Below are 25,861 nucleotides of genomic sequence, written 5' to 3'. Positions count from 1 at the left end.
TGAATCACAAGTAAAATTTACTGTTAGTTCATGTTAATAACCCAAGTTCTGAAGAAATGCCAACAAACATATTTTGGACTTTATTTCCTAGACCTAATTGTCTCTAAATAAATAGTGGTTTAGTATCTAGACTCCAGATTTAATATATTTGTGTATTTTTACATGTGACCTTTTATTTTCATAATCCACCTAAAAAAAAGAGAGAGCTAATGTGTGGTCCAGTTAAATTATATGTGTATTTTTTGTTTATGATGTTATCTTTGTTAATAAACCTACAAGAAACTATCCTCCCAAATCTCAATGGATATAACTGTATTTGATCATATCAGAAATATAAAACATGGGCTCTGAAGTTGAGGTAGATTGGTTTCAAATTCTACTTCAGTTATGGAACCTTGGGCAAATTACCTAACCTATCTAAGTGCCACTTTCCTCAGCTTTAATATGATGATAATTATAATACCTAATTCATAATGTTACTGTGGTGATTAAATGGGAAAAGTCCCATTCCCATGCCCAGAACATAAGCACTAAAGAGTAACAAGGAGTAATAAATGAAAGTTATGCTTCTCAGAAAACATAAGGTAGTAAAGAATAGCTTACTTTAGAGAGGGAGAGGGGTGCTAGAGATAGCATGTAAGGCAAAAAAAAAAAAAAAAAGCCTGATCTTTGCAGTGCCCATTCCCCTATAGGGGCTAACCAAAATCAGAACACTGATGCTATTAAGATTTAACTTGCAAAACTGAAATGCATTATTAACTTGTATCTCACAAGTTTAATAACATAGAAATCACTGAATATTGGTTAAAATTTAATTCTAATGACCCTCTCCCAGTCCATTTGGGCCTAATTAGACTTGTACTTTCAGTTCTTTAACTCTGTGCTGAAGCGCTTCAGTACAGATCAATAGCAAAACTTCACTATTCATACTTGGAAAAAAACTAAAAAACATACCTTAATAATGGGTCTTTACCACAGAACAGAGCATGGTATGACTATGGATATACATACATGTGGGAACCGTAAAAAAGTAAAACATTAACTTACAAGTTCTGTTAAATGTCTGAGATGTCCAATTTCTTCTGGAAGTGACACCAATTTGTTATTACTAGCAATTAAGACTTTCAATGGTAAATTACACAAGTGCACTGGTAATGTTGACAGTTGGTTCCGACTAAATGGGTAAGTAGAAAAAGAAGAGTCAGAACCCACCACTCAAGAAAAAAATTTCCATCTTTCCTATTCTATATTCAGTAAAGTGACAAACGTTAAGTCTTGGAAGGAACAAATGGGGTATTAGATTTGGATTCTAGTCTCCATTTCCTGACCTATCACCTTTGTGGTTTTAAGCACAGCATTATCTGCTTTTTACACAGACTCCTCATCTGTAAATTGAGGATTTTAATACCTCCTCTACCTATTCTACAGGGCCCTATACCATAAAACTCCTTTGTAAATAATGATGTGCTATATAAACACAACATATTATTATTTTATTAGTTAATGTTATGTATAAAGTGATTTAAAAATACAGCAGATGACTCTCATCCTCTCCCCTTGTCTTCCAAAGAAGATTTATAAACATAAAAGTAGTTGTAATCTACTTCCCTCATCATTACATACATTATAATCAAATGTATATAAATGATCCAAATATGGTTCTATGGAAAACAAGTGACAGGCTGTGATTTCAAATATGTCACATCAGCTGAAATATAGGTGTGGAATCTTTTATTTATACAAAAACATGCAAAAGCAGTACTAAAAGTACACATCTATCATTAGGATAAAAATAAATTAAAATTTTACTTATATAGATTTAACCTTTTAATCTCTAGGGTCAATTGGCCCCATTTCCAAGACCTTTTGCTGATTTGACTAATACAGATCATGAGCCTTTAAAACTTTTTAAATCAATAATAATTCTATTCCAGGGTGCCTGGGTGGCTCAGTCGGTTAAACGTCTGCCTTTGGCTCAGATCATGATCCCAGAGTCCTGGGATCAAGCCCCGCATCGGGCTCCCTGCCAGGCAGGGAGACTGCTTCTCCGAGCTCTCCTCCCCGCTTATGCTCTCTCCATCTCTGTCGCACTCTCTCTCTCAAATAAATAAAATCTTAAAAAAATAATAATTCTATTCTTAGACATTTACCTTAAGGAAAGAGAAAAATAAACATTTACATACAAGAGTCTCTGCCAGTATTATTTTTATCATGGCAAAAAACTGCAATAAACTGAATATCTGAAAGGGAAAACGAGTTTTAGAAGTATATAAATGGTACACAATGTTTACATATAAAAATATTTCCAAAGAGTATTTCACGCCAAGGGGAAAAACTCATTTAAAAATTTGACTGAAAGCCTGGAGAAAAAGAAAAACATCACCTATAATTATAACTCAGATACAACATTTTGATGAATTTTCTTTATACTTTTCTACATTTGCTCATTTTCTCCAGTGAACATATATAACTTTTATAATGAAAAAAATAGCGAAAGAAGTCTTCCAAGATATGAAAAAATAGAAAGGAGTTAAATAAATGCATTTACACATTCAGAACTTAGTACACAAAAATACAAAATCACAAGAGTGAAAGTACTTTCAGATCTATTCTCTTCTGATAAAACTTATTTGAAAATGTAACTGGAGAATCATAGCTACAAGACTATTGCAAGCCTATCAGGCTCATGACCCTTACAGTTTGTTAATTATTGCAAAGCTAAAGACAAAGGGAGAAACTAGAATGACATAGGAAATATTGTTAATTTAGCCTAAGAAGATTGTATAGATACTGCAGATATGAACAGATAATGTAAATTTTAGTGAAAGGGAAGAGAGAACTGAAAATACCACATAAAACTAAAAATTAGAAGAAAAAAAAAAAAGAAAAGAAACAACATCCTTACCTAATATTTAAGAATGTCAGAGCCTGTAGGTTTAGAATTGCCTCTGGTATATACCGAATACAATTTTGATATAAGTTGAGATTCTCAAGAGAAACGAAATGACAAGCTTCTATGGGAATTTCTGAGAGACGATTTCGTGACAGATCTGAAAGAAAAAATAAGGTTTAAGATCAATCCTTAGAACTTATTTTATTGAAATGTTAGGTAAATAAGCAGGTTTCATGACTGTCTGAATTCCCAAGAGTTCCCATCGTGAAGAATGGTCCAGAGTAAACATTCAAATATTTATTAATCAGTTGAAAAAACCATTTTAACATACACCTCTCCATCTTTTTGCTGGGAAATACTGATTCTTTCTGAGTCTTCACATATACTTAAAAAATAAAACCAGTATTTTTTGCAAGTAACACAAATTCTAAGGCATATCTCCCTACAATTACACCAAAGATCATACTAAGTATCAAATATCCTAGGAAACAAATGGATCCTAAAATCCACCTTCCCAAAAGCACAGACAACATTCTGAGGTTTTTAAAAAAGCAAAGCAAAACTAAAAAACAAAAACAAAAACCAGCCCAACAACAACAACAAAAACCTGCCCCTTTCTTTCCTTTTTTTTTAAAAAGACTTTTTATTTATTCATTTGAGAGAGACAGAGAACAAGCAAGAGTGTGAGCAGGGGAGAGGGTCAGAGGAAGAGGGAGAGGGAGACTCCCTGCTGAGCTGGGTGCTCGACACGGGGCTCTATCCCAGGACCCCGGGATCATGACCTGAACTGAAGGCAGATGCTTAACCAACTAAGCCACCTAGGCACCCCATTATACTGCCCCTTTCTTTACTGTCAAAGATTATCAGGGTCATGTCAAAAGGAGTCAGGAACCATTTTTGCTCCCACTGGCCAAAGATGAGACAATCTTAGCTTCAATAAAGATAATAATTGCAAAGGACTCAAATGTATCACATATATTGAATTATACTAGTTTATAATGACATCTCCCCCTTCCCTCCCAAAAGATGATAGAGAACCAATTCATTATCTTGTAAACTGATAAAGTAAGGGGAAAACATTTAACTTGGCTTTCCTATATGAACTGTATCACTGAATAACCAAACAGATGAAAGGAAGCGTCTCTGTATAAGTGTTCTAGCTATAAATGAAAAATGATAGAATGTCACCATTTTGCAAACCTCAATGAATTAACGGATCTAGAATTGAGTATTAACAGCTGTCTTTACAATAAGATAATCAGAAACTGTAGGCCTCCCTCTGGAAGAACAGAACATCATTTACAGTCTTGCCAGAGGAACAGAACCTGCGTCTAATGAAGCTTCTGCAAACTTTCAGGAAATGCAGAAGACCAGGGAATGTGTTGAAATAAAGTCACTCCATCATTATCCATTTAGATCTAGTTAAATATACTGTGAGATTCATTTGCTTACCACTGTTTTCCCTCTTCTTATGCCCTACCTTAAAGTCTTTGTTGGTAATTATTTGGTGAGAATCATTTACTGAGAACTTTTCCCCTAAATGGAGGACCTGTATTACTGCATATCCACAAGTATCTTGTTTTCACCATAACATGTGAATAATATTTGGCTAGGTATAGGCACAGGTCCTTTCTTAGGAACCTGCAGATGTTATTTTATTACTGTCTAGCTTCCAGTGTCACATTGAGTAGTCTGGCACGTGACTTTTCCTTTGTAAACAGCATGTTTTTTTGTCTCCCCACCATCCTCACCACTCTGGTCTGAACTCAATAGGCTCTTTCAATCTTTCTCTAAACCAGAGAAATGCTTGCCTATTCTATCTCTAGTTGTTGTATCTCCTCCATTTGCTCTTTCTCCTTCCATATATATATGGATATATCTATCAATGGATGGATATATATATATATATATATATATATATCTCCCCTCTCCCACTGCCCCGTTTTGGTATACTCTTCTACTTAATGTTCCAGACCAGGAATTTGAGTCTCAACAATAATCACCCTTTCCACAAATTAATATATAAAAAAGCTCCCTGCTTTCTGTTTTCTCTTACACCATGATTAGAAGCATGTCTCTTTGTTTCTCTTGAAAATCTAAGATAATTTATTTTGTTTTGCCTGTTAAATCTGTCATCTCTCTCTTCCAGTTTCTATTTCTGTTCTCTTTCACTGAAATCACTTGTAGATGCAATCCTTGTTCATCTGTCTGTCTGCTGGCATTCCTTTAAATGAATTATTTTCCTTTGCCAATTCATGGCTTGCCTCATCCTCCAAGCTCGAGTCCCTTGAAAGGCAGTTAACACCAAAACAGCAGAAGCAATCTCTACAATGCATTGGAAGTAAGCTTCCACTCAGGGGCATAGTTCTTTCTGAGAACTTATAAATTTTGATAATTGCCCCATAGGATTTTGCCTCTTGTTTTCATTTGGATCACAGTATATTTCCCAAACTCACATATTCCCTCTAGGCCCTCCAGCCTGCAAGTCTCAGAGCTGGTTTCACTCTGAATTGGTACTTAGTAACTGAAGTTGGGAAAACAGATCACCATCTTGCCAAAATGCCTCCCCATATTGTATTCATTAGGAAAAAGTTAAAGCCCTGGTTAACAGAGACCATCAAGTACTTAAGACTAAAAATTCCCTATAGAATTACACTATAAACAATTTCTTTCATACTAAATGCAACAAGAATTATTTTTATCAATTCCTATTTAAATTTTACTAGTATAATTTTAAAAGTTGAAGAAATGAGGGATGCCTGGCTGGCTCAGTTGGAGGAGCATGTGACTCTTGATCTCCGGGTCATGAGTTTTAGCCCCACATTGGGTGTAGAGATTACTTAAATAAATACATAAACTTAAAAAAAAGTTGAAGAAATGAAAGAAATTAAATTCATTGCAAACTGCTCCTTATTTAAATTTAACCCTCCAAAATGAAAGCTCCAGGCAACAAATTAAATTTAGGCAGGGATGATGCTTAATCCCTTAAACAAACAGGATTTAAGCTCAGTCTGTTAAACATCTGCCTTTGGCTCAGGTCAGGTCCTGGGATTGAGCTCAGCAGGGGTGGGGTGGGGAGGGTGAGGGGGGTCTGCTGAGTCGGCTTCTACCCCCCTCCTACTCCCCACTCATGTGCTCTCCGTCACACAAATAAATAAATCTTTAAATTACTTAAAATCCAGAAAAATGAAACAAATAGCTTCCATCATTTTTTTTACCCCCATACTAAACAGGGAAAAAATAACAGCAAGATACACACTAGGCTTAGATGCATTTCAATAAATGGGTACTCCTTAATTTTTTAATATTTAGCAAATTTAAGGCATAATCTATTTTTGAAACCAGAGTTTTAAGGGTTCTTATAAGTTCTTCCACTTAAATTGTATTTTTATTTCAATTTGGGAAGACAAGTAGCTTCTTCCTTATGTTAACTGAGTAATTTTTTTACATGCTATAAATTTATAAAAGAGTCATTTAGGTCATTGATCATATTACGGAAAATACTGCAAAGTACTAGTGGTTTATAAAAAATATTTTTTGTCATACTCCCTCCAGGAAGAAATAATTTCATAGTCAAAGAAATGTGATTTTAAAAAGCCTTTAGGGGCGCCTGGGTGGCTCACTTGGTTAAGCATCCGGCTCTTGGTTTCGGTTCAAGTCGTGATCTCATGGGTTGTGAGATCCAGCCCAGGCTCAGCGGGGAGTCTGCTTGAAGATTCTCCCCCTCTGCCCCAGCCCTACTTGTCTGTTCGCGCACGTGCTCTCTCTCTCTCTAAAACAAATAAATAAATAAAATTTTAAAAAGCCTTTAAGAAATAACCTTCAGTTTAAAAAATTATGGGTATGTATTATTCTTAAAACTCCTTTTCTGGTAATAAAAGCAATGACGCTAACTTTGTATGTGCAGAAGACTACATAAAACATATATGCATTCAAATAAATAAAATATTGCCAGTACCCTAGAAGCTCCAATGTAGCTCTTCCTGATCATAACCTCTTCCCTCCAAAAGAGAAACCAATCTACTGATTTTAGTGATAATCATTTCCTTGATAGTTTTAACACTTTATAATTTTTAGTATTAGCTACCTATTGTTGCTGTAACAGATTACCACAAATTCAGTGGCTTAAAACAACACAATTCCATTATTTTACATTTCTGGAGGTCAGAAGTCAGAAATAAGTCTCATTGGGTAAAATCAAGGTGTGCTGGCAGGGCTACTACATTCCTTCTGGAGATTTTAGGGGAGAATCAGTTTCCTTCTGTTTTCATGTAAGTTGTATCCTGCAGTAGTTCCTTCATTTTCACTGTCTTCATAGTTCTCTCTCTTTTTTTTAAGATTTTATTTATTTGACAGAGAGAGAGAGAGCACAAGCAGGGGGAGTGGCAGGCAGAGGGAGAGAGAGAAGCAGGCTCCCCGCAGAGCAGGGGGAGCCCGATGTGGGACTCAATCCCAGGACCCCGGGACCATGACCTGAGCCAAAGGCAGTCGCTTAACCAACTGAGCCACCCAGGGGCCCTTCATAGTTCTCTTCTATATGAACATGCCACAATTTATTTGCTTATTCTACTACTGATGAACATTTCAATTACACATCAATCTAGATAAATATCTAGCAGTGAAAATGCCATGTAATAAGATATATGGATCTTCAACTTCACAAGAGAATGACAAACTGTTTTCCAAAGTGGTTGTACCAATTTACACATCTACCAGCGGTGTGAAAGAGTTCTTGTGGCTTCACGTCCTTGCCAATACTTGTTATTGTGAGATGTCCTAATATGTTTATTATGTTTTAAAGATTTTCACACAGTAGTATTTCATTGTGGTTTTAATTTTCATTTCCTTTATTATCAATGAGGTACTATTTTCGTGTTTATTGGCCATAGATTTCCTTTCTTGTAGAGTCTTTTGGTTTGTTGGACATCTTTACAAATTGTGAATTTGAATCTGGTGTCAATTATATGTGTTGCAAATATCTTCCCCCACTCTGTGGTTTGAAGTTTCACAGTCTTTTGGTATCTTTGATGACAGTCTTTAATACAGTGAAATGTTTTATTAATCTTTTCCTTTATGGTTAGTGGTTTTTACAGTTTTAAAAGAAAACCTTCCCTATTCCAAGTTTATAAAGATATATTCTTCTAAAGGTTTTACAGTTTGACCGCCACATTTACTATACCAGGGATTGCTTTTTCTAGTATAATGTGAAGTAGGAGGCCAATTCCAATTTTTCCTACAGGGATACCCACTTGTCCCAGTGACAGCTATTGAAAAGACCATCTTCCCTCCTATTATTTGTCAATAACACCTTTGTCATATATCAGGTGTCTGTTTGTACGGGTCTATTTGAAGGCTCTCTAATACACTGCACTACTTGTCCATCCTTATGTCAATATTACTCAATCTTAATTACTATAGCTTTATAATAATTCTTGACATCTAGCAGAGTGATGTGTTCTTAAACTGCTAAGGTATTCCTACCACTTGGTTCTTCAAGTGTTTCTTGGCTTTCCAGGTCCTCTGCTTCTCCTTATAAACTTTAGAATGGGCTTGTTTAATTTCATGAAAACACTTGCTGGAGATTGTAGTGAATCAAACATCAACTTGAGAAGAAATAACACCTTTACAATATTGAATCTTTCAATCCATGAACATCTCCATTAATTAATAAAAGCCACCTTTAATTTATCTATTAATAAAATTTTATAATTTTCCTCAAAAGGATTTTATACATTGTTTACTTGCTTTATCCCCGGTTCTGATTATTTTATAAATGACATATATTTTTAGTTTTATTTTCTAACCACTAGTTACTAACAGAAATAAAATTGATTTTTATATATTGATTTTGTATCTGGCGTTCTTGATGAGCCTTTTTTTCATTGATGTAATTTATCTGTAGAGTCTTTTGGATAGTTCTAGAACCATAATTACATGGTTATGTGAATATCGAAAGCTTGTGGTTTTTTTTCTTTCTGATCCTTACTTATTTATTTATTTACTTACTTACTTATTGAATTCCCTTACAATGTTGGCTAGGCTCTTCAGTATGATGCTGAATAAAAGGGTTAATAGAAGGTATTTTGTCTTGTTCCTAATTCCAAAGGTTTTCTGTAGATATTCCTTATCAGATTAATGAAATTCCTTTGTTTTTTTAAGATTTATTATTTGTCAGGGAGAGAGAGAGAGAGAGCACAAGCAGAGGGAGTGGCAGGCAGAGGGAGAGGGTGAAGCAGGCTGAGCAGGGAACCGGATGTGGGACTCAATCCCAGGACCCTGAGATCATGACCTGAGTTGAAGGCAGCCGTTTAACTGACTGAACCACCCAGGTGTCTCTGAAATTCCTTTCTAGTCCTAGTTTACTAAGAGTTTTTATCAGTAATAGATGTTGAATTTTCATCAATCTCTTTTTTTCATCTATTGAGATGAAATCATATTGAGATGATCATAGGATTTTTAAAAAATTTTATTATGTTATGTTAATCATCATACATTACATCATTAGTTTTTGATGTAGCGTTCCATGATTCATTGTTTGCGTATAACACCCAGTGCCCCATTCAATACGTGCCCTCTTTGATTTTTATCTTTTCTTATATTAATATAGAATTAATTTTACTCCTTTATTCCACTGTTTTTTTATTCCATTAGTGTAGAATTGATTTTTATCTTTTCTTATATTAATATGGAATTAATTTTACTCCTTTATTCCACTGTTCTTTTTTTTTTTTAAAGATTTTATTTATTTATTTGACAGAGAGAGACACAGCGAGAGAGGGAACACAAGCAGGGGGAGTGGGAGAGGGAGAAGCAGGCTTCCCGCAGAGCAGGGAGCCCGATGTGGGACTCGATCCCAGGACCCTGGGATCATGACCTGAGCTGAAGGCAGTCGCTTAACCAACTGAGCCACCTAGGCGCCCTCCACTGTTCTTTTATTCCATTAGTGTAGAATTGATTTCTGTCTTTCTCATTAAAACTTTATGCTATTATTATGAAATTAAATTGACTTTCTAACATCAAATCTTGCATTCTTGAGATAAACTCAATTTAGTCATGATGTTTTATCCTTTATATTAGCTGGACTCACTTCATTAATATTTGTTTCAAGATTTTAGCATATATTATCACAAATACTCATAATAATACTCTGGAGTATTTACTTTCTCATACTAACTTTGTCAAGATTTGATATCAAGGTTGTTTGGTCTCATAAAATTTAATTTGGGGATATTCCCTTTTTTTCTCTTGACTGAAAGAGTTTATATAAAGTTTAAATTCTCTCTTTTTTTTAAGTTATCTCTACACCCAACATGGGGCTCAAACTCATGACCCTGAAATCAAGAGTCACATGCTCTCCCAACCAAGCAGGCCAGGCACCCCTCAAATTATTTCTTTTTAAAAAGCCTGTTAGAATTCATTGATGAAGCCATCTGGTCCTGGAATTTCCCTTAAAACAAAGATTTTTCACAACTGAATAAATGTCATTAATACTTATAAAATTATTTAGGTTTTATAAATCTTTTATTTTTTTTTAAGATTTTATTTATTTATTTTAGAGGGAGAGAGAGCACGAGCAGGGGGAGGAGCAGAGGGAGAGGGACAAGGAAACTGTGCTGAGCACAGAGCCTGACTTAGGGCTCAATCCCAGGACCCTGAGATGAAATCAAGAGTTGGACACCCAACTGACTGAGCCACCCAGACACCCTATATTTAGGTTTTATAAATCTTCCTGAATCAGTTTTAAGTTATTAGAGTCTAGGAGTTTGCTATTTTCATCAGAATTTTCAATTTCATTAGCAAAAAGCTGTTTCTAATATCTTTTCTTAATGTCTATAGCATCTGAAGGGATGCCTTCTATTTTCCTTCTGACTTTGAATTTTGTACCTTCTTTCTTGATCAATCTCATCAATGATTTGAAAATATCATTAGTGTTTTCAAAATATCAACTTTGGCTTTGTTATCCCTATTCACTGTATAATTCCTGTGTTGTTAATTTGTTTCTATCTTTATCATCTTTTTATTTGGAGGAGGGATTGTGTTATTCTTTTCCTAATTTATTGAGATGGATGCTTAGCCTATTAATTTTTAGACTGTTCTTCTCAAATATACATATTTAAAGCTATAAAATTCCCTTCAAGTGCTGCTTTAGCTGAATCTCGAGAATATATATTTTTTAAGTATATTAGATTAGAAATATTTTCTAATTTCCATTATGATTTCTTGTCTCATTCTGTCAGAAATGTATTCTTTAATTTTTGAACATTTAAAGATACTCTAATTACCTTTTTGTTGATTTCTAACAACTTCATTAGGGTAAAAGAATACTCTTTTGTTATTTCAATCCTTTGATATTTTTCTGCATTTTCTTTATGGATCAGCATATGGCCCATTTTTATAAATAGTCTGTGTGAGTCTGAAAAGAATGTGCATTCTACATTGGACACAATGTTCTAGTTATGTCTACTAGGTCCTATCTGTTTGACTGCATTGTTCAGGCTCATCTTTACTTTTTTTGGTCAGTTTTTTTGTATTAACTGCTCAAAGGAGTATATTATAGTCTTCTGTTACCATTGCTATTGCTGTCTTGTCTATTTCTCTCTGTAATTCTTTAACCTCTTCTTTATATATTTTGGGATTTTGTTATTACATTACTACAAAATTTTAAATTATTAAATCTTTCTAGTAAATCAAATTTTTATAATTCTTAAGTTACCTCTTTTATTCCTAGTACTGTTCTTTGCTTTGAAATCTCTTCCTTTGGTTGGTCTGGTGGACTGATTTTAATGTGACTCCCATGATCCATGTTCATGCCCTTGTATAACACCCCCTCCAATTGAGTGTGGGTGGGACTTCATAAGTAACCAATATACATTTGATCCTTGAACAATGTGGGAGAGTTAAGAGTGCCAACCCCTCACACAGTTAAAGACTGGGTATAACTTTTGACTCCCCCAAAACTTAACTCCTAATAGCTTACTGTTGATCAGAAGCCTTACCAATAGCAGAAACAGTCAATTAACATATATTTTGTATGTTATATGTATTATATAGTGTATTCTTACAATAAAGTAAGCTAAAGAAAATATTAAAAAAATCATAAGGAAAATACATTTATAGTACCATACTATAAAAAAATCTTCATATAAGTGGACCCATGTGGTTCAAACCCATTTTGTTAAAAATCAACTGTACTTCTATTGGTTAGATTTGCCTTTAACCAACAGAAGATTGCAAAGGAGATGTGATATCATTCCTGTGGCTATATCTGTCTGTCTCTCTCTGTTGCAGCTTTAAAGAAGCAAGGTACCATGATTTCTACCATTGAAAGGAAATAAATTCTGCCAACAACCTGAAGGAGCCTGGAAGCAGACCCTTCCCCAGTCAAGCCTCTAGATGAGAACTCAGCCCTGGTCAACACCTTGATTGAAGCCCTGCTGCAGACCTAGCTAAGCTGTGCCTGAACACCTGATCCAAAGAAACCATTAAGTTCTTTAAGCTGCTAAGTTTGTGGTGGTTTGTTACACAGCACAGGAAACTAATATAGTTAATATAGCTATAGAATATCTTTCTCTAGTCTTTAATTTCACAACTTCTGGATCATTACATTTTGAATGTGTTTTTTATAAACAGCACATAGATTTTGCTTTCTTTTTATTGCTTGACAATCTTTATCTTTTAACCAAAACACTCTATATTTAACATAATTATCCAATGTATTTGGATTTTTAAAAGGGTCATGTTATTTCTGAGAGATGTAGCCCTTTTATTATCTATGCTCTTTTCTTCTTTACTACTGGAATCTCAATTATGTTCAAAATAGTAAAGTGCTCAGCTAGACCAAAGACTGATAGTTTAATTTTTTTCTCAAGTTCAAACTAGCAAAATACGGTTACAGAATTTACCTACATTTGACTTAGTGACTAACTAGTGTAGGAAATTCTCATTTACAGGCAGTGTCCTGAGTCCTGTATATAAACCTAATGCTTAAAATTACCTCATGTTTTTCTGTAGAGGGGAAAAAAGACTTCTTAGCTTTGAGAACTATTTTTACACACTAATGCCAAAGAAATTTGCAAATATACCACTTTTCCAGTATTTTCTATCTCATGATGGAAATGTCTATCCAGTTACTTAAGACAGAATTCTGGAATCATCCTTTCTCATTTGTCCAATCTAATCCTATCAACAAATACTCTCAGTTTACTGGTACAAATGTATCTTGAACCCATTCATTTCTCTTTATCTCCTTTGTCACTGCCTAATCTAAGAATCAAATAAAACAATGCATGGAAAATCACTTCATAAACTATAAAACGCAAAGAGGCACACATAAAGCCAGCTTTCTACGGTTGAGAGCAACACAACAAAAACAAAAAACAAAACTCCCCAAATTATATGGAATTGTACTAGATAATAAAATATAGCAGAGTACAATACAATAATTTATGATCTTTGTTCACCAAAAAGAAGCAATATAGCATTCAGTATACCATACTTCTAAAACGCAAAAATGCAAAAAACATTTACTTAATGATTTACATTAAAATGTTTAAAACAACTTCCTTATCTTTCAGTGAGATTAAAGAAGCACAAAGGTTAGCGTATCTTTGTGTTACTAGACTAAGCTTTTGATTTCACACATACTCGTAAGACTAGTTATTGTCACGCAAACCTCCTAAATTTCCATCTCTGTGTCTGTGTAGTCAATCCTAGGTTGTATTCTAGACTGCACACTCAACTGAGGTTTGCCAAGTACTGTGAAAAGCCACAAACTGGATAATAAACAACTTTGCAATAAAGCTATTGTTACTTCTATGTATCATATCCTGAATATGGCCTTGGTCTTTCACCAGCCATTATCTTTTCTTCTAACGTGAACCAACAACTATACCACTCTTTGGCACAGCTCTTGGATGTATTATTCAGTTGAGCAAAGCATGAAAAGCCTATTTTGGCCTGATAAAAATATGAGAAAATTTCTGGTTAAGGGATAAATCATGAAAGTCTCAATTAACTAAAATAACTAAATAAATGTTTCAATAAAAAATATTCTAGGGCATTTCATTTGCAATAAAATGCCTAAATATTTTCCACATTTACAAAAATCTTACCCTCAATGTCAAATTCACCTCAGAGATACTGTTAAGTTTTAAAATAATATGTTAAAGAAAAAAGCCTAAAAAACTGTAAAAAGCATCCTTAATATTAATGGAGGGGGTGTATAAAAATCTAGATTCATACAGCAAATATCTAATGAGTCTCTTATGTTATAAAGGTAGGGACTATGCTTTGTTCAACTCTGTACATTTGGAAATTAGTAGTGCCATTGCACATAGTAGGGTGCTCAATAAAATATTCATTCAAAAAATGAGCAAATAAATGGATAAAACAAAAACTGTCGACTCAGAAATGAGTAAAAATCCTGTCCTCCCTTATCTATAGAGAGCTTCAGCTACAGTAAGACTGTAACATAACTAACATAGTGAAAAAATACCAAATCACAATTTTATCTTTATGATTTTTTTTTGCTGTTTTAAGAAGTATCATATAACCTGGATTGAAAATAATTTATTTCTAAGCAAGTACTTACATAAAATGAATCAAATTCAACTATTCAGGGAAAAACTATTATGTGTATCAAACTTAGATAAATATTTTAGATTTATTTATTTATTTGAGAGAGAGAGAGAGCAGGGGGAAAGGCAAAGGGAGAGGGAGAGAAATTCTCAAGCAGACTCCCAGCTGACTGTGGAGCCCACTGTGGGGCTCAATCCCAGGACCCTGAGATCATGACCTGAGCCAAAATCAAGAGTCTGATACCCAGGCACCCCAAATATTTCATAATTAAAACAAAAGTTGAAATAGGTTACAACTGTAAAAGAGTGCTTTAGGTATATAAAATAATAACACTGGATCTTTGTTCCATTTTGAAATACAAAGTGTTTCTAATTTATGATATTCCCCTTCTTCCTATTTATAAAAATTACTAGCACATTGATTTATAGTCCTATTTTCTACATGGACTTGGATTTTCATTTTTATTCAAAGGCTTATAATCCATTATGATCCAGACTGGATTATGAGAACTCCTGTATCTTTTTGGTATGCCATCTTCATTTTTTTGAGAATTTCTTCATATTCTAGCACAACAAGATGTTCCAGGTTTATCTTGCAACCTTCCATGTCCCAGTTCTGGAATTAGCTATTTCTCTCTCAACCTTGTGTAACAGAAACTTCTGTGGCAAGTTAAATTTGGAGGATGGGGGTAGGAGACAGAAGGGAAAGCCGCCACCCCTAGGAAAGTTTCAGAATAAATGGTTGTTGGGTTTTTTTGGTAAGCCACCAAGCTTTATGATGGTCCGTTACACAGCCATAACCAAGCAAAACAGAAATTGGTACCTGGAATTTAAGTGCTGCTCTGACAAAACTTAAAACATCTGGCATTGGCTTAAAAGAAGGCATCAGGTAGTGGCCCTAAGGGGCCTCACAGAGACTGTTAGTGATGCCTAGAGGGCAGTGAAAAAAATGCTACTGAAGGCTGGAGAAAAGGGTACAATTAAAGAAACCAGAACCTACCATAATTTGATAGGCAGAAAGGGTATACCTAATGGGTTTAAATCACCATACATACATGTGGCTATCTGTAGTGAAACATGTTAGAGTTAAGAAATATATGATAACAGGGGGCGCCTGGGTGGCTCAGTCGGTTAAGCGTCTGCCTTTGGCTCAGGGCATGACCACAGGGTTCTGGGATCGTGTCTCACATCAGGCTCTGCCCAGCAGGGAGCCTACTTCTCCCTCTCCCTGCCACTTCCCCTGCTTGTGCTCTCTCTCTGTGTCAAATAAATAAATAAAATCTTAAAAAAAAAAAAAAAAGAAATATATAACAAAGATAAGTATTATTAAATCTTAATGAGAAAGGGTGTACATATATTTACAACATATACATATATATTCCTGTAATTTTCTAATTTCCCTCCCTTATTTTTAGATATCATTCAAATATATTACACATTTTCCCTTTTCAAATAATATAGAGAAAGCAAAAAACATCAACCAACTTCAAAGATTCTTTTTGCTCACATAGGAAAGAACAAGAATTTCTGCCTAGAATGGATTCCAGTTTCACATTATATTAGAAAACAAACTCAATTCTTTAGTCCATAAAGACCATGCTTAACTGTGACTGAATTTTTATAATACAGCTGACCCTTGAACAACATGGGTTTGAACTGTGTGGGTCCACTTATGTGGAGATTTCTTTTTAATACAATGCTGTAAATGTATTTTCTCTTACAGTTTTAACGTTTTCTCTAGATTTATTGTAAGAATACATATATAATACACATAACATATAAAATATGTGTTATGGACTTTATGTTTAATCAGTAAGGCTTTCCATCAACTGTAGAGGATTAGTAGTTAAATCTTGGGGGTCAGAAGTTAGACATGGAAAAAAAGTTAAGACATGGATTTTCAACTGTGTTGTGGGTCAGTTCCCCTAACCCTCATGTTGTTCAAGGACCAACTGTATTTGCTTTCATCTTGAAATATTGTTTATCACATACTTTGCCAATAAAAGTTTTCAAAACCATACCCAGAAACAATAAAATTTAGAGAAACACTATTATCTTAAATGAGACATAAATAAAATCTTTAAATGAGACATATAATATAGTTAGATTTTAGTCCTAATTCTACCATCACCATCTTAATCTCTAGAACATCTCAGACTCTCTTACTCTAACACTTTCAGTGAGATGCTTTCAATTATTTTACCTTTTTTTGCAGGTAAGAAGCATGCTAAGAGGTACTTTTTCCCAAGTCTGTCTTTTCCATTATCTATTTAAGAACTTTATGATCATATGACTTAGAAGTGTTTGAGTCCTACTTTCTGGGGACAAACTTGAGCCCAAAGACCTACAGCAGTATGGTTCCTTAAACCTGAAAGAAGTTTTTTATGAAACATTTATTTTCCTCCCAGCTAATTTGTAACTTTCCATTTCTGTGAAATGAGAAAGCTTGAGACTGTGAAAGTCACAAGATCCAGAAAAAAGAACATAATTATTTTACTAACATAGTATTTATTGCTCACTTCTGATAAGGTAACAAAAAAAGAAAAATCCCTAATTCTTTATAACACAAAAACTTGTTAATAATAACTTAAATCTCTTAAAGAAAACAATTATAAACATCTAAGTGGTTTTTCAAATGTTGAATTCAACAAATTCTTTCTCAGCTCTTAGGAATCTGCTCCAGTTTTGCCCCTTCTTTCAAACTGTTACCATTGCCATTCTCCACAGAGGACACTTCTAGAGCAGCCCAAAGCCAGACACCACCTTTTTTCTCAGACCAGCGTCCGACTTCTATACTAAGCCACCTGGGATCCCTTCCTTTGACCCACCAGATCTAATTCACTCTCTCTTCTGACCCTCTGTTCTTCTCCCTATTTTCATGTAAGCTATCAGAAGAAATCATGTGGTGGCAAATCTGTTAAAAGGAGCCACCTATCTGAATTACAACCAAAGTAAGCTAATTCAGTTGAATCAATTAATACAAATATCTTGAATTTAAACTTAAGTTTTTCATATCAAGACAGATCAGCCTGAACTTAATCAGTTCTATAAAGAATTTTTTCAAGTGTTTCTAGCTCTTATGCATGAACAGGTTACCTAAAGCACACAGGGAAAACAAGGGGTGCCTGGGTGGCTCAGTTGGTTAAGTGTCTGCCTTCCACTCAGGTCGTCATCCTGGGACCCTGGGGTCGAGCCCCGAGTGGGGCTCCCTGCTCAGTGGGGAGCCTGCTTCTCCCTCTTTCTCTGTCTCTCCCCTCTGCTCATGTTCTCTCTCTCCCTCTCTTCTCAAATAACTAAAATCTTTAAAATAAAAAAAATAGATGCTTTGGCCATTGTGTACTGCTTATTAGCACACACACATACAGTAAGACATTTTTTAGGGTGTTTGCTTATTAGTTCACAATGTTCTTAATTCCTCTCATTCACAGGGGCTGGCTCTCCCTCCCTCCTTGGTTTTCAGAGTCATATAGACCAGTGATTCTTAACCCTAAGGACCCTCTCAAAGGAAGTATCACTGAACTTCAGGCTTTCATCAGTCTCTACACCCTGGTAATTCCCGTCCCTCCTTCAAGAGCCATCTCAAACATAATTTCATTATACTTCCCTTGACTTGTCTAGGCACTCAAAGGATTCCATCACTGTTTCTATTACCCCACCACGGTAATTATCACGTGGTATTGTTAATTCTTCATTAGATTTTAAGTTCTTTGAGACCAAAAGCTTTGTGTCTTTCGCATCTAACACAATATTTGACTTATTAAGGTCAATTTTAATTGCTAGAAAAAAGTTAACTCAGTATGCTAACATTGGATATTTCATGCTGAACAAATCTCTACTTAGCTATTTTGTTTTTTATTAAAAACTTAAAAACTAATCATTTCTAAATAAAATAGAAAAATAAAAAGAATATTTGGTAGGTAGTTAATTTTTAAAATGTGGGCTCTATAAAGGGATTCATAAGAAAGGATCCTTAGTAGAGGAAATGTAGGAGACATACCTACAGACTAGGTCAGATTACAACCACATCACCACCAACCCTCTGCAACATGATTTAAAAATAAAATGGTTTATCTGATAAGAGATTAATATTCAATATATATTATAAAAAAATCCTAAAACTCAACAATAACAACAACCCAATTAAAAAATTAGGCAAAGGACCTGAACAGAAGATACACAAACAGCCAATAAGCACACGAAAAGACAGTCAACATCACTAATCATTAAAGAAATGCAAATCAAAACCAAAATGAGATTCCACTTCACATCAGTTAGGATGGCTATTATTTTTTTTTAAAAGCCAGAAAATAACAAGTATTGATGAGGAGGGGTTAACTGGAACCCTTGTTCTTGCTAGTAAGAATGTAAAATGGTACAGCTCCTATAAACAGTATGGTGATTCTTCAAAAAATTGAACATGAAATTACCTAGCAATTACATTTCTGAGTATATACCCCAAAGAACTGAAAGCAGGTATTTGCACACCAATATTTGTATCAGCTTTATTCACAATAGATAAAAGGTAGAAACAACCTAAATGTCCATTAAAGATGAATGAATAAACAAAATGTAGTAAAATGCATACAATAGAATAATACTCAGCATTAAAGAGGACTGAAATTCTGATACATGCTACAACGTAAATGAACCTTGAAAATATGTGCTAAGTGAAACAGGCTAGACACAAAAGGCAAAATAGTGTATGATTTCACTTATATGAGGTCCCCAGAATAGTCAAATTCATAGAGACAGAAAAGTAGGGTGGTTACCAGGGGCTGGGAGGAGGAGGTAAGTAACTTTAATAGTTACAGTTTCAGTTTGGGAAGATGAAAAAGTTCTAGAGGTAGCTATAGTGGTGATGGTTGCAAAACAATGTGAATGTACTTAACTGTACTTTTTTAAAAAAATAGTTAAGATGGTAATAATTTTATCTTACCACACTAAAAACAAATTGAATATGTAGTACTCAAAGTAACAAAATCAATGTAATCTGCCTCTATTTAGTGATATGTACCTTAAAAATCTCTTTATAAAATTATGAATTTTTCTAATCATATCTTACACCTCAGCAATAAACTAAATAATACAGAAATGACAGAAACAAAAATTCCAAATATCTTTGGACATCAAATCTCAAGTTAGTCTCACAACTGTAACAAGGAATGTCAGTTGTTTATTAACTTCTTTCCTTCTTAATTCCACTTCTCTTTCCCAGAGAGAAAAATGTCCAATATCTCAATGTATTCAGTTATGTAATTATGACAGAATTTCTTTCTTTAAATCTCTAGAGCCAAGCCAGGAAAACCTAGGTTCATTCTAGACCAAACACAAATTAATGTTTTCAACAGTATGGTATTTATTTAAAAATGTTAGCAGTCAAAAGTCCTATGTTCTTCTAATAATTCCTTCAGGCCATCCCACGCAATGACATCATCCTTACCAGATAAAGCCCATTATGCAATACCCACATATACAGTACTATCACTTTCTATGAGAACAGTCACTGTTATGAATGTTAAAAAGGACCGAGATTATGACAGATACTCTCTGTAAAGAGATTTTTAACACTGAACAATGTAAATTTTAACAGGATATAATAATAATATCCTTTAACATATGAAGAAATAGTAAATACAAACTATAAAAAAATTCTAAAATACACATTCAAGAGGAAATAAAAAGTTCAAGTCCCTAAAGAATTATGTAAAAGTATTAATTTTAAATGTGATTTGATAACTATTTAACAAACCACAATGATATTGTTCATGGTGCTTCCCACAGGCTAACAAATACCAAGGAGAAAGGCCATACACAGTTGCTCATGAATCGAAGATACTGGGGGATACCTGATAAAAGTTTGTTACACTTTTGAAACTTCTCTTTAAATCTGCCACATTAAAAAACACCCTATACTTAGGTATTTCTTTTATGTTTTCCTTCTTTCTTTCTTTTTTTAAAGATTTTATTTATTTATTTGACAGAGAGAGAGAGACAGCAAGAGAGGGAACACAAGCAGGGGGAGTGGGAGAGGGAGAAGCAGGCTTCCCGCTGAGCAGGGAGCCCGATGTGGGGCTTGATCCCAGAATCCTGAGGCTGAATGCAGACGCTTAATGACTGAGCCACCCAGGCACCCCTTTCCTTTATGTTTTCAACTACTATGTCATTCCCATGAAAATTTTGTTGAGAGAGAATGCAATAAAAATAATTTTATTTTAGTTATTAGTAAAATTATGTAACCCAGGGAGGTCAGAAATGAGAATATTTTCTAATGTTTTTCATTCTAAAGTCACAATATTTGTACATAATTCTTGGGTTTTCTTTTTTAAATTGTTTTTAATTTTAAATTTTTATCAAAGGTAGTAAATTTATACAATTTTAAATGCCAAGTAGATTTCTGCTTCCAGGAAGACAGAACAGATATATTTTCCCCTATTCCTCCTGCTAAGTGCAAGTAAAAACCCTAGCCATTGTATCTAACACAAACATAAGAAGACTCTAGAGGATTAAAAGAAGACAACTAGGGACTTCAGGACAACATAGTGATCAGTTCCCTGGGTTTTCTTTTTGCCTCATTTATCCTAGACTTGGAGTTAATGTCTCCAAGTTGGCAACCCAGAAACACCCATGGGCAGAGACCCAAAAAACAAGAAGAAAAATAAAGGTCCCAACAAAAGCCTGCTCTCTCTAGCCAAAGGACCATGAAAGGGGCAAATCAAACAATTACTGCCCGACTCCAGCCAAACACCTCAGAAAAAATTGTGGCCTCACCCCCACCCATGCTGAAAAAGGCTGAGTAGAGAGCCTAAACTCTGAATTTCCACCCTTGCAGGCCTAGGTAACTCAGCATTTCTGTGGCTCCTCCCCAGTCTCCACTGGTGTGGTCAAAGGCCAGGCAGGGAGCTGGGACTTTATGCCTGCCAGAAGATCACGCCCTCCTCCCCCCACCACGTAGAGTCAGTGGAGACCACATGGGGAACCTGGATTTCCACCTCTACCCAGCAGTAATGAGGCACCCTCCACCTTCCCCTGGTGTGATGTCAAAGGAGTCGAGTCAGGACTTTGACCATTGTCCAGTAGCTGGAGAGGCAGAAAGAAAAGATAAATGGCCTCTTCTAAGATTACTATTCCTTTTCAGAAAGGAAGGGCCAGGAAGAAATCTCAATTCCTTAGAGGAAAAAAAGAATGGGAAATGTATAGGGTATGTAGCAAAAATGTCAAGGGCTGAAAGTTTTTCAAAATCCGATGCTAATTTTAAGTGTTCTGCATTAGAGTTTAAAAATTCAGGCTCCATGACTATGGTGTCATTCCTGAGATAAAAGGGGGAAAAAAATGAGAGAGGCACGTTCCAAGAGAAAGTGCCATTGAGCCTATTTGACTTTTGAGTGAAGCAAATACTTTAACAAGATCCAGTCCCTGTAATTCATAACCCCAAAAAGTCAAAAACAACTTGAACTAGAAGGACCCAGGAATTCAATGATGGAAATGCTGATAATCAAGTTTTTGAAGCAGAGTATCAGAAACAGGGAATCAGAGAAAATCCATTGTCTTATTTTACTTATAATATTGGAATTCATACTGAATGATGACCATTTGATAATGACAAGTTCAGGGAATATCTATTTTTCTGTGAAAGCTATCAATTTATCACAATTTATTTTCCTTGTTTTAATTTCATGCAGCAGTATTTACAGGGATACCAAACTGCCTCATTATGTGGCAGGTCTTAGTTTTAACCAGTTGGAAAATAAAAAGTATATCTTATGATCAAAACAGTCATATTTTTAAATGATACAATGACATAGTTTTATGTTTAACAGCACCTCGGAAGTTAGAACTTTATGAATGCTTTGAACAAATTTATTACAATCTCATCAAAACAAATTAATGGCAGCAAGTCTGGGCTACTTCACTGTGACTTTTGCTATGATTAGAAAATCTGGTCATGGGCGCCTGGGTGGCTCAGTTGGTTAAGCGACTGCCTTCGGCTCAGGTCATGATCCTGGAGTCCCGGGATCGAGTCCCGCATCGGGCTCCCTGCTCGGCGGGGAGTCTGCTTCTCCCTCTGACCCTCCTCCCTCTCATTCTGTCTCAAATAAATAAATAAAATCTTTAAAAAAAAAAAAAAAAGAAAGAAAATCTGGTCATGATACTATAAAAAATTTCTCTGCAATGAGGTTCAATTTGTTGCTAATAGGTATTTGTTGAAATTAAGATCATCAGATTAAATGAACCTGCTGTCAAATCTTTTTAACAGGGGCGCCTGGGTGGCTCAGTCGTTAAGCACCTGCCTTCGGCTCAGGTCATGATCCCAGGGTCCTGGGATCGAGCCCCGCATCAGGCTCCCTGCTCCGCGGGGAGCCTGCTTCTCTCTCTCCCACTCCCCCTGCTTGTGTTCCCTCTCTCACTGTGTCTCTCTTTGTCAAATAAATAAAAATCTTTAAAAAAAAAAAAAAAATCTTTTTAACAGAGTAAGATATTACCAGAAAAACAGAGGCAACTTGTCTTCCCATTTTAAAATTTCTGTGACTATTAATATTAGTACATGACTTGCACATGTACATCCGAAAAAGTAAAATATAGAAACCTAAGGATTTCTACATATTCCTTTTCATTAAAGGCTAATGCATATTTTTTGGTTATAAAGACTGACCAAGAGTCCTAGACTGAGAAATCTGTGGTTGCATGTCTGCTTAAAAAAAAGGCTTTTGTGGGGCACCTGGATGGCTCAGTCGGTTAAGTGTCTAACTTTGGCTGAAGTCATGATCTCAGGGTCCTGGGATCAGGCCCCCGAATCGAGCCCTCCATGGGGCTCCCTGCTCAGTGGGGAGTCTTCTTGTCCCTCTCCCTCTTCCTCTGCTCCTCCCCCCACTCATGCTCACTCTCTCTCTCAAATAAATAAAAAATTAAAAAAAAGACTTTTGTTGTTACTGATACTGTCTTTTTCTTAGCATAAGCCAGAACATTTCTAACCTACAGAGTCTGTGTCCTTTGCTCTGTTTATGGTATACTTTCATCTAAAATACTGATACCAGTATCTTGTTAGTAGTACAGGTAAGAAAGGGAAGAATTTCCAATAATTGGTAATATATTTAGGTGCACAGGGTTTGATTTATCTCTAATGAAATGTTTAAACCTACTTTCAAGTCCCATATTTACACTAATTTCACTGAAATGTCTTATTGGGTATGTTATATCCTCAACAATGCCATAAAACGAAAATATTTAACTCTCACTTCAGACTATTTTATGTAAAATTTTTTTACAATTTCAGTGTAATGAAAGAATTTCAATTTTGAATTTATAATTTACTGTTATAGGATTAATTTCTGTCCAGTACTTGAGATTGTATCATCAGCCTTCTTTCGTAACGGTATTAAATATTCTGGTATAGTATTTAATTTAAACATATATTTGCCTCCTACCCCCGCCCCACCCTGGTTTTTAAATGCTTGATCTAAATTTATTGTAACTGCAAGAAATAAGCATTTGTTTAGAACAACATTAATGTAAAACCCTCTCTCTGAAAAGTATGCAGAATTTCTATCTTGGCTAAATGTATTATCATTACCTTCTTTATAATTTTAATTGGTTTTCCAGAAATGATTTCTTCATAATATAATTGTGAAATCAAATTGAGGATCTTGGCCAATAGATACAGGAAAAGATGCTTAACAGCACAGATCATCAGGGAAATGCAAATCAATGACAATACGATATCACCCCACAACTGGCAGAATGGCTAAAATAAAAACACAAGAAACAAGTGTTGGTGAGGATGTGGAGAAAAAGGAGCCCTTGTGCATGTTGGTGGGAATGCAAACTGGTGCAGCCACTGTGGATAACAGTATGGAGGTTCCTCAAAAAATTAAAAATAGAAATACCAGACAGTCCAATAATTCCACGACTGAGTATCCAAAGAAAATGAAAACAGTGTAATTTGAAAAGATGTATGCACCCCTATGTTTACTGCAGCAAAGATACTGAAGCTACCAAAATGTCCAATGATAGATGAATGGATAAAGAAGATGTGCATATGAATGGTGGAATATTACTCAACCATAAAAAAGAACGAGATCTTACTATTTGTGACAACATGGATCCAGAGGGTATTATGCTAAGTGAAATAAATCAAAGACAAATACCATATAATTTCACATCTACACGGACTCTAAAAAAACAAAACAAGCAAACAAACAAAAAGCAGAAACAGACCCATAAATACAGAGAATAAACTGATAGTTGTCATAAGTGAGGGGGTGGGGATGGGAAAATGAGTAAAGAGAAGGCTTCCAGGTGTGGAATGACTAAATCACAGGGATGAAATGTACAGCACAAGGAATATAGTCAATGATATTATAATAGGGTTGTATGGTGACAGATGGTAGCTGCGCTTGTGGTGAATATAAAATAATGTATACACTTGCTGAATCACTCTGTTGTATACCCAGAAGTAATGTAACACTGATGTTAACTATACTGGAATTTAAAAATATTTTAATATTTTGGCTACTGTGGACATTGCTGCATAAACATTGGGGTGCATGTGCCCCTTCAAATCACTGTTTGTATCCCTTGGATAAATACCTAGTAGTGCAATTTCTGGGTTGTAGGGTAGCTCTATTTTTAGCTTTTTGAGGAACCTCTATATTGTTTTCCACAGTGGCTGTACCAGTTTGTATTCCCACCAACAGTGCCAGAGGGTTCCCTTTCCTCTGCATCCTCGCCAACATCTCGTTTCTTGAGTTGTTCATTTAAGCCATTCTGACCACTGTGAGGTGGTATTTCATTGTGGTTTTGATTTGTATTTCCCTGATGCTGAGCATTTCTTCACATGTCTGTTGGCCATTTGGATGTCTTCTTTAGAGAAATGTCTGTTCATGTCTTCTGCCCATTTCTTGACTGGCCAATATTTTAAATTTTTATTCCAGTATACTTAACATACAGTATCATATTAGTTTCAGGTGTACAATATAGCAATTCAACAACTCCATACATTACCCATTGCTTATCACAACAAGCGTACTCCTTAAACCCCATCACCTATTTCATCCATCCCCCCACCATGTCCCTTCTGGTAAACACCAGTTTGTTCTCTATAATTAAGAGTCTGTTTCTTAATTTGTCTCTCTCTCTTTTTCCCCTTTGCTCATTTGTTTTGTTTCTCAAATTCCACATGAGTGAAGTCGTATGGTATTTGCCTTTCTCTGACTGATTTATTTTGCTTTAGTATTATAATCTCTAGCTCCATCCATGTTGTTGAAAATGGCAAGATTTCATTCTTTTTTATGGCCAAATAATATTCCATTGTATATATACCACATCTTTTTTATCCATTCTTCATTCAATGGACACTTGGGCTGCTTCTGTATCTTGGCTATTGTAAATAATGCTG

General features: G+C 35.1%; 1 protein-coding gene across 7 annotated transcripts in view; it reads right to left on the bottom strand.

The window, feature by feature from the left end:
• The window catches only part of LRCH3 (leucine rich repeats and calponin homology domain containing 3), a 119,642-nt gene that overhangs the window by 66,235 nt on the left and 27,546 nt on the right, over positions 1 to 25,861 (bottom strand). For all 7 annotated transcript variants that reach the window (XM_034999967.1, XM_034999966.1, XM_034999959.1 and 4 more), the window contains exons 2-3: positions 2,906 to 3,050; positions 1,048 to 1,174 (exon numbers count right to left, since the gene is read on the bottom strand). In XM_034999967.1, coding sequence (XP_034855858.1) covers positions 1,048 to 1,174; positions 2,906 to 3,050 — 272 coding nt within the window. The remainder of the gene's footprint in view (positions 1 to 1,047; positions 1,175 to 2,905; positions 3,051 to 25,861) is intronic.

This window comes from Mirounga leonina, unplaced genomic scaffold (genome assembly GCF_011800145.1).
Source record: "Mirounga leonina isolate KUSES-001 unplaced genomic scaffold, KU_Mleo_1.0 Mir_115, whole genome shotgun sequence".
NCBI lineage: Eukaryota > Metazoa > Chordata > Mammalia > Carnivora > Phocidae > Mirounga > Mirounga leonina.
Note: the sequence above shows the minus strand (reverse complement) of the source record. Positions and strands in the feature narration are given on the sequence as shown.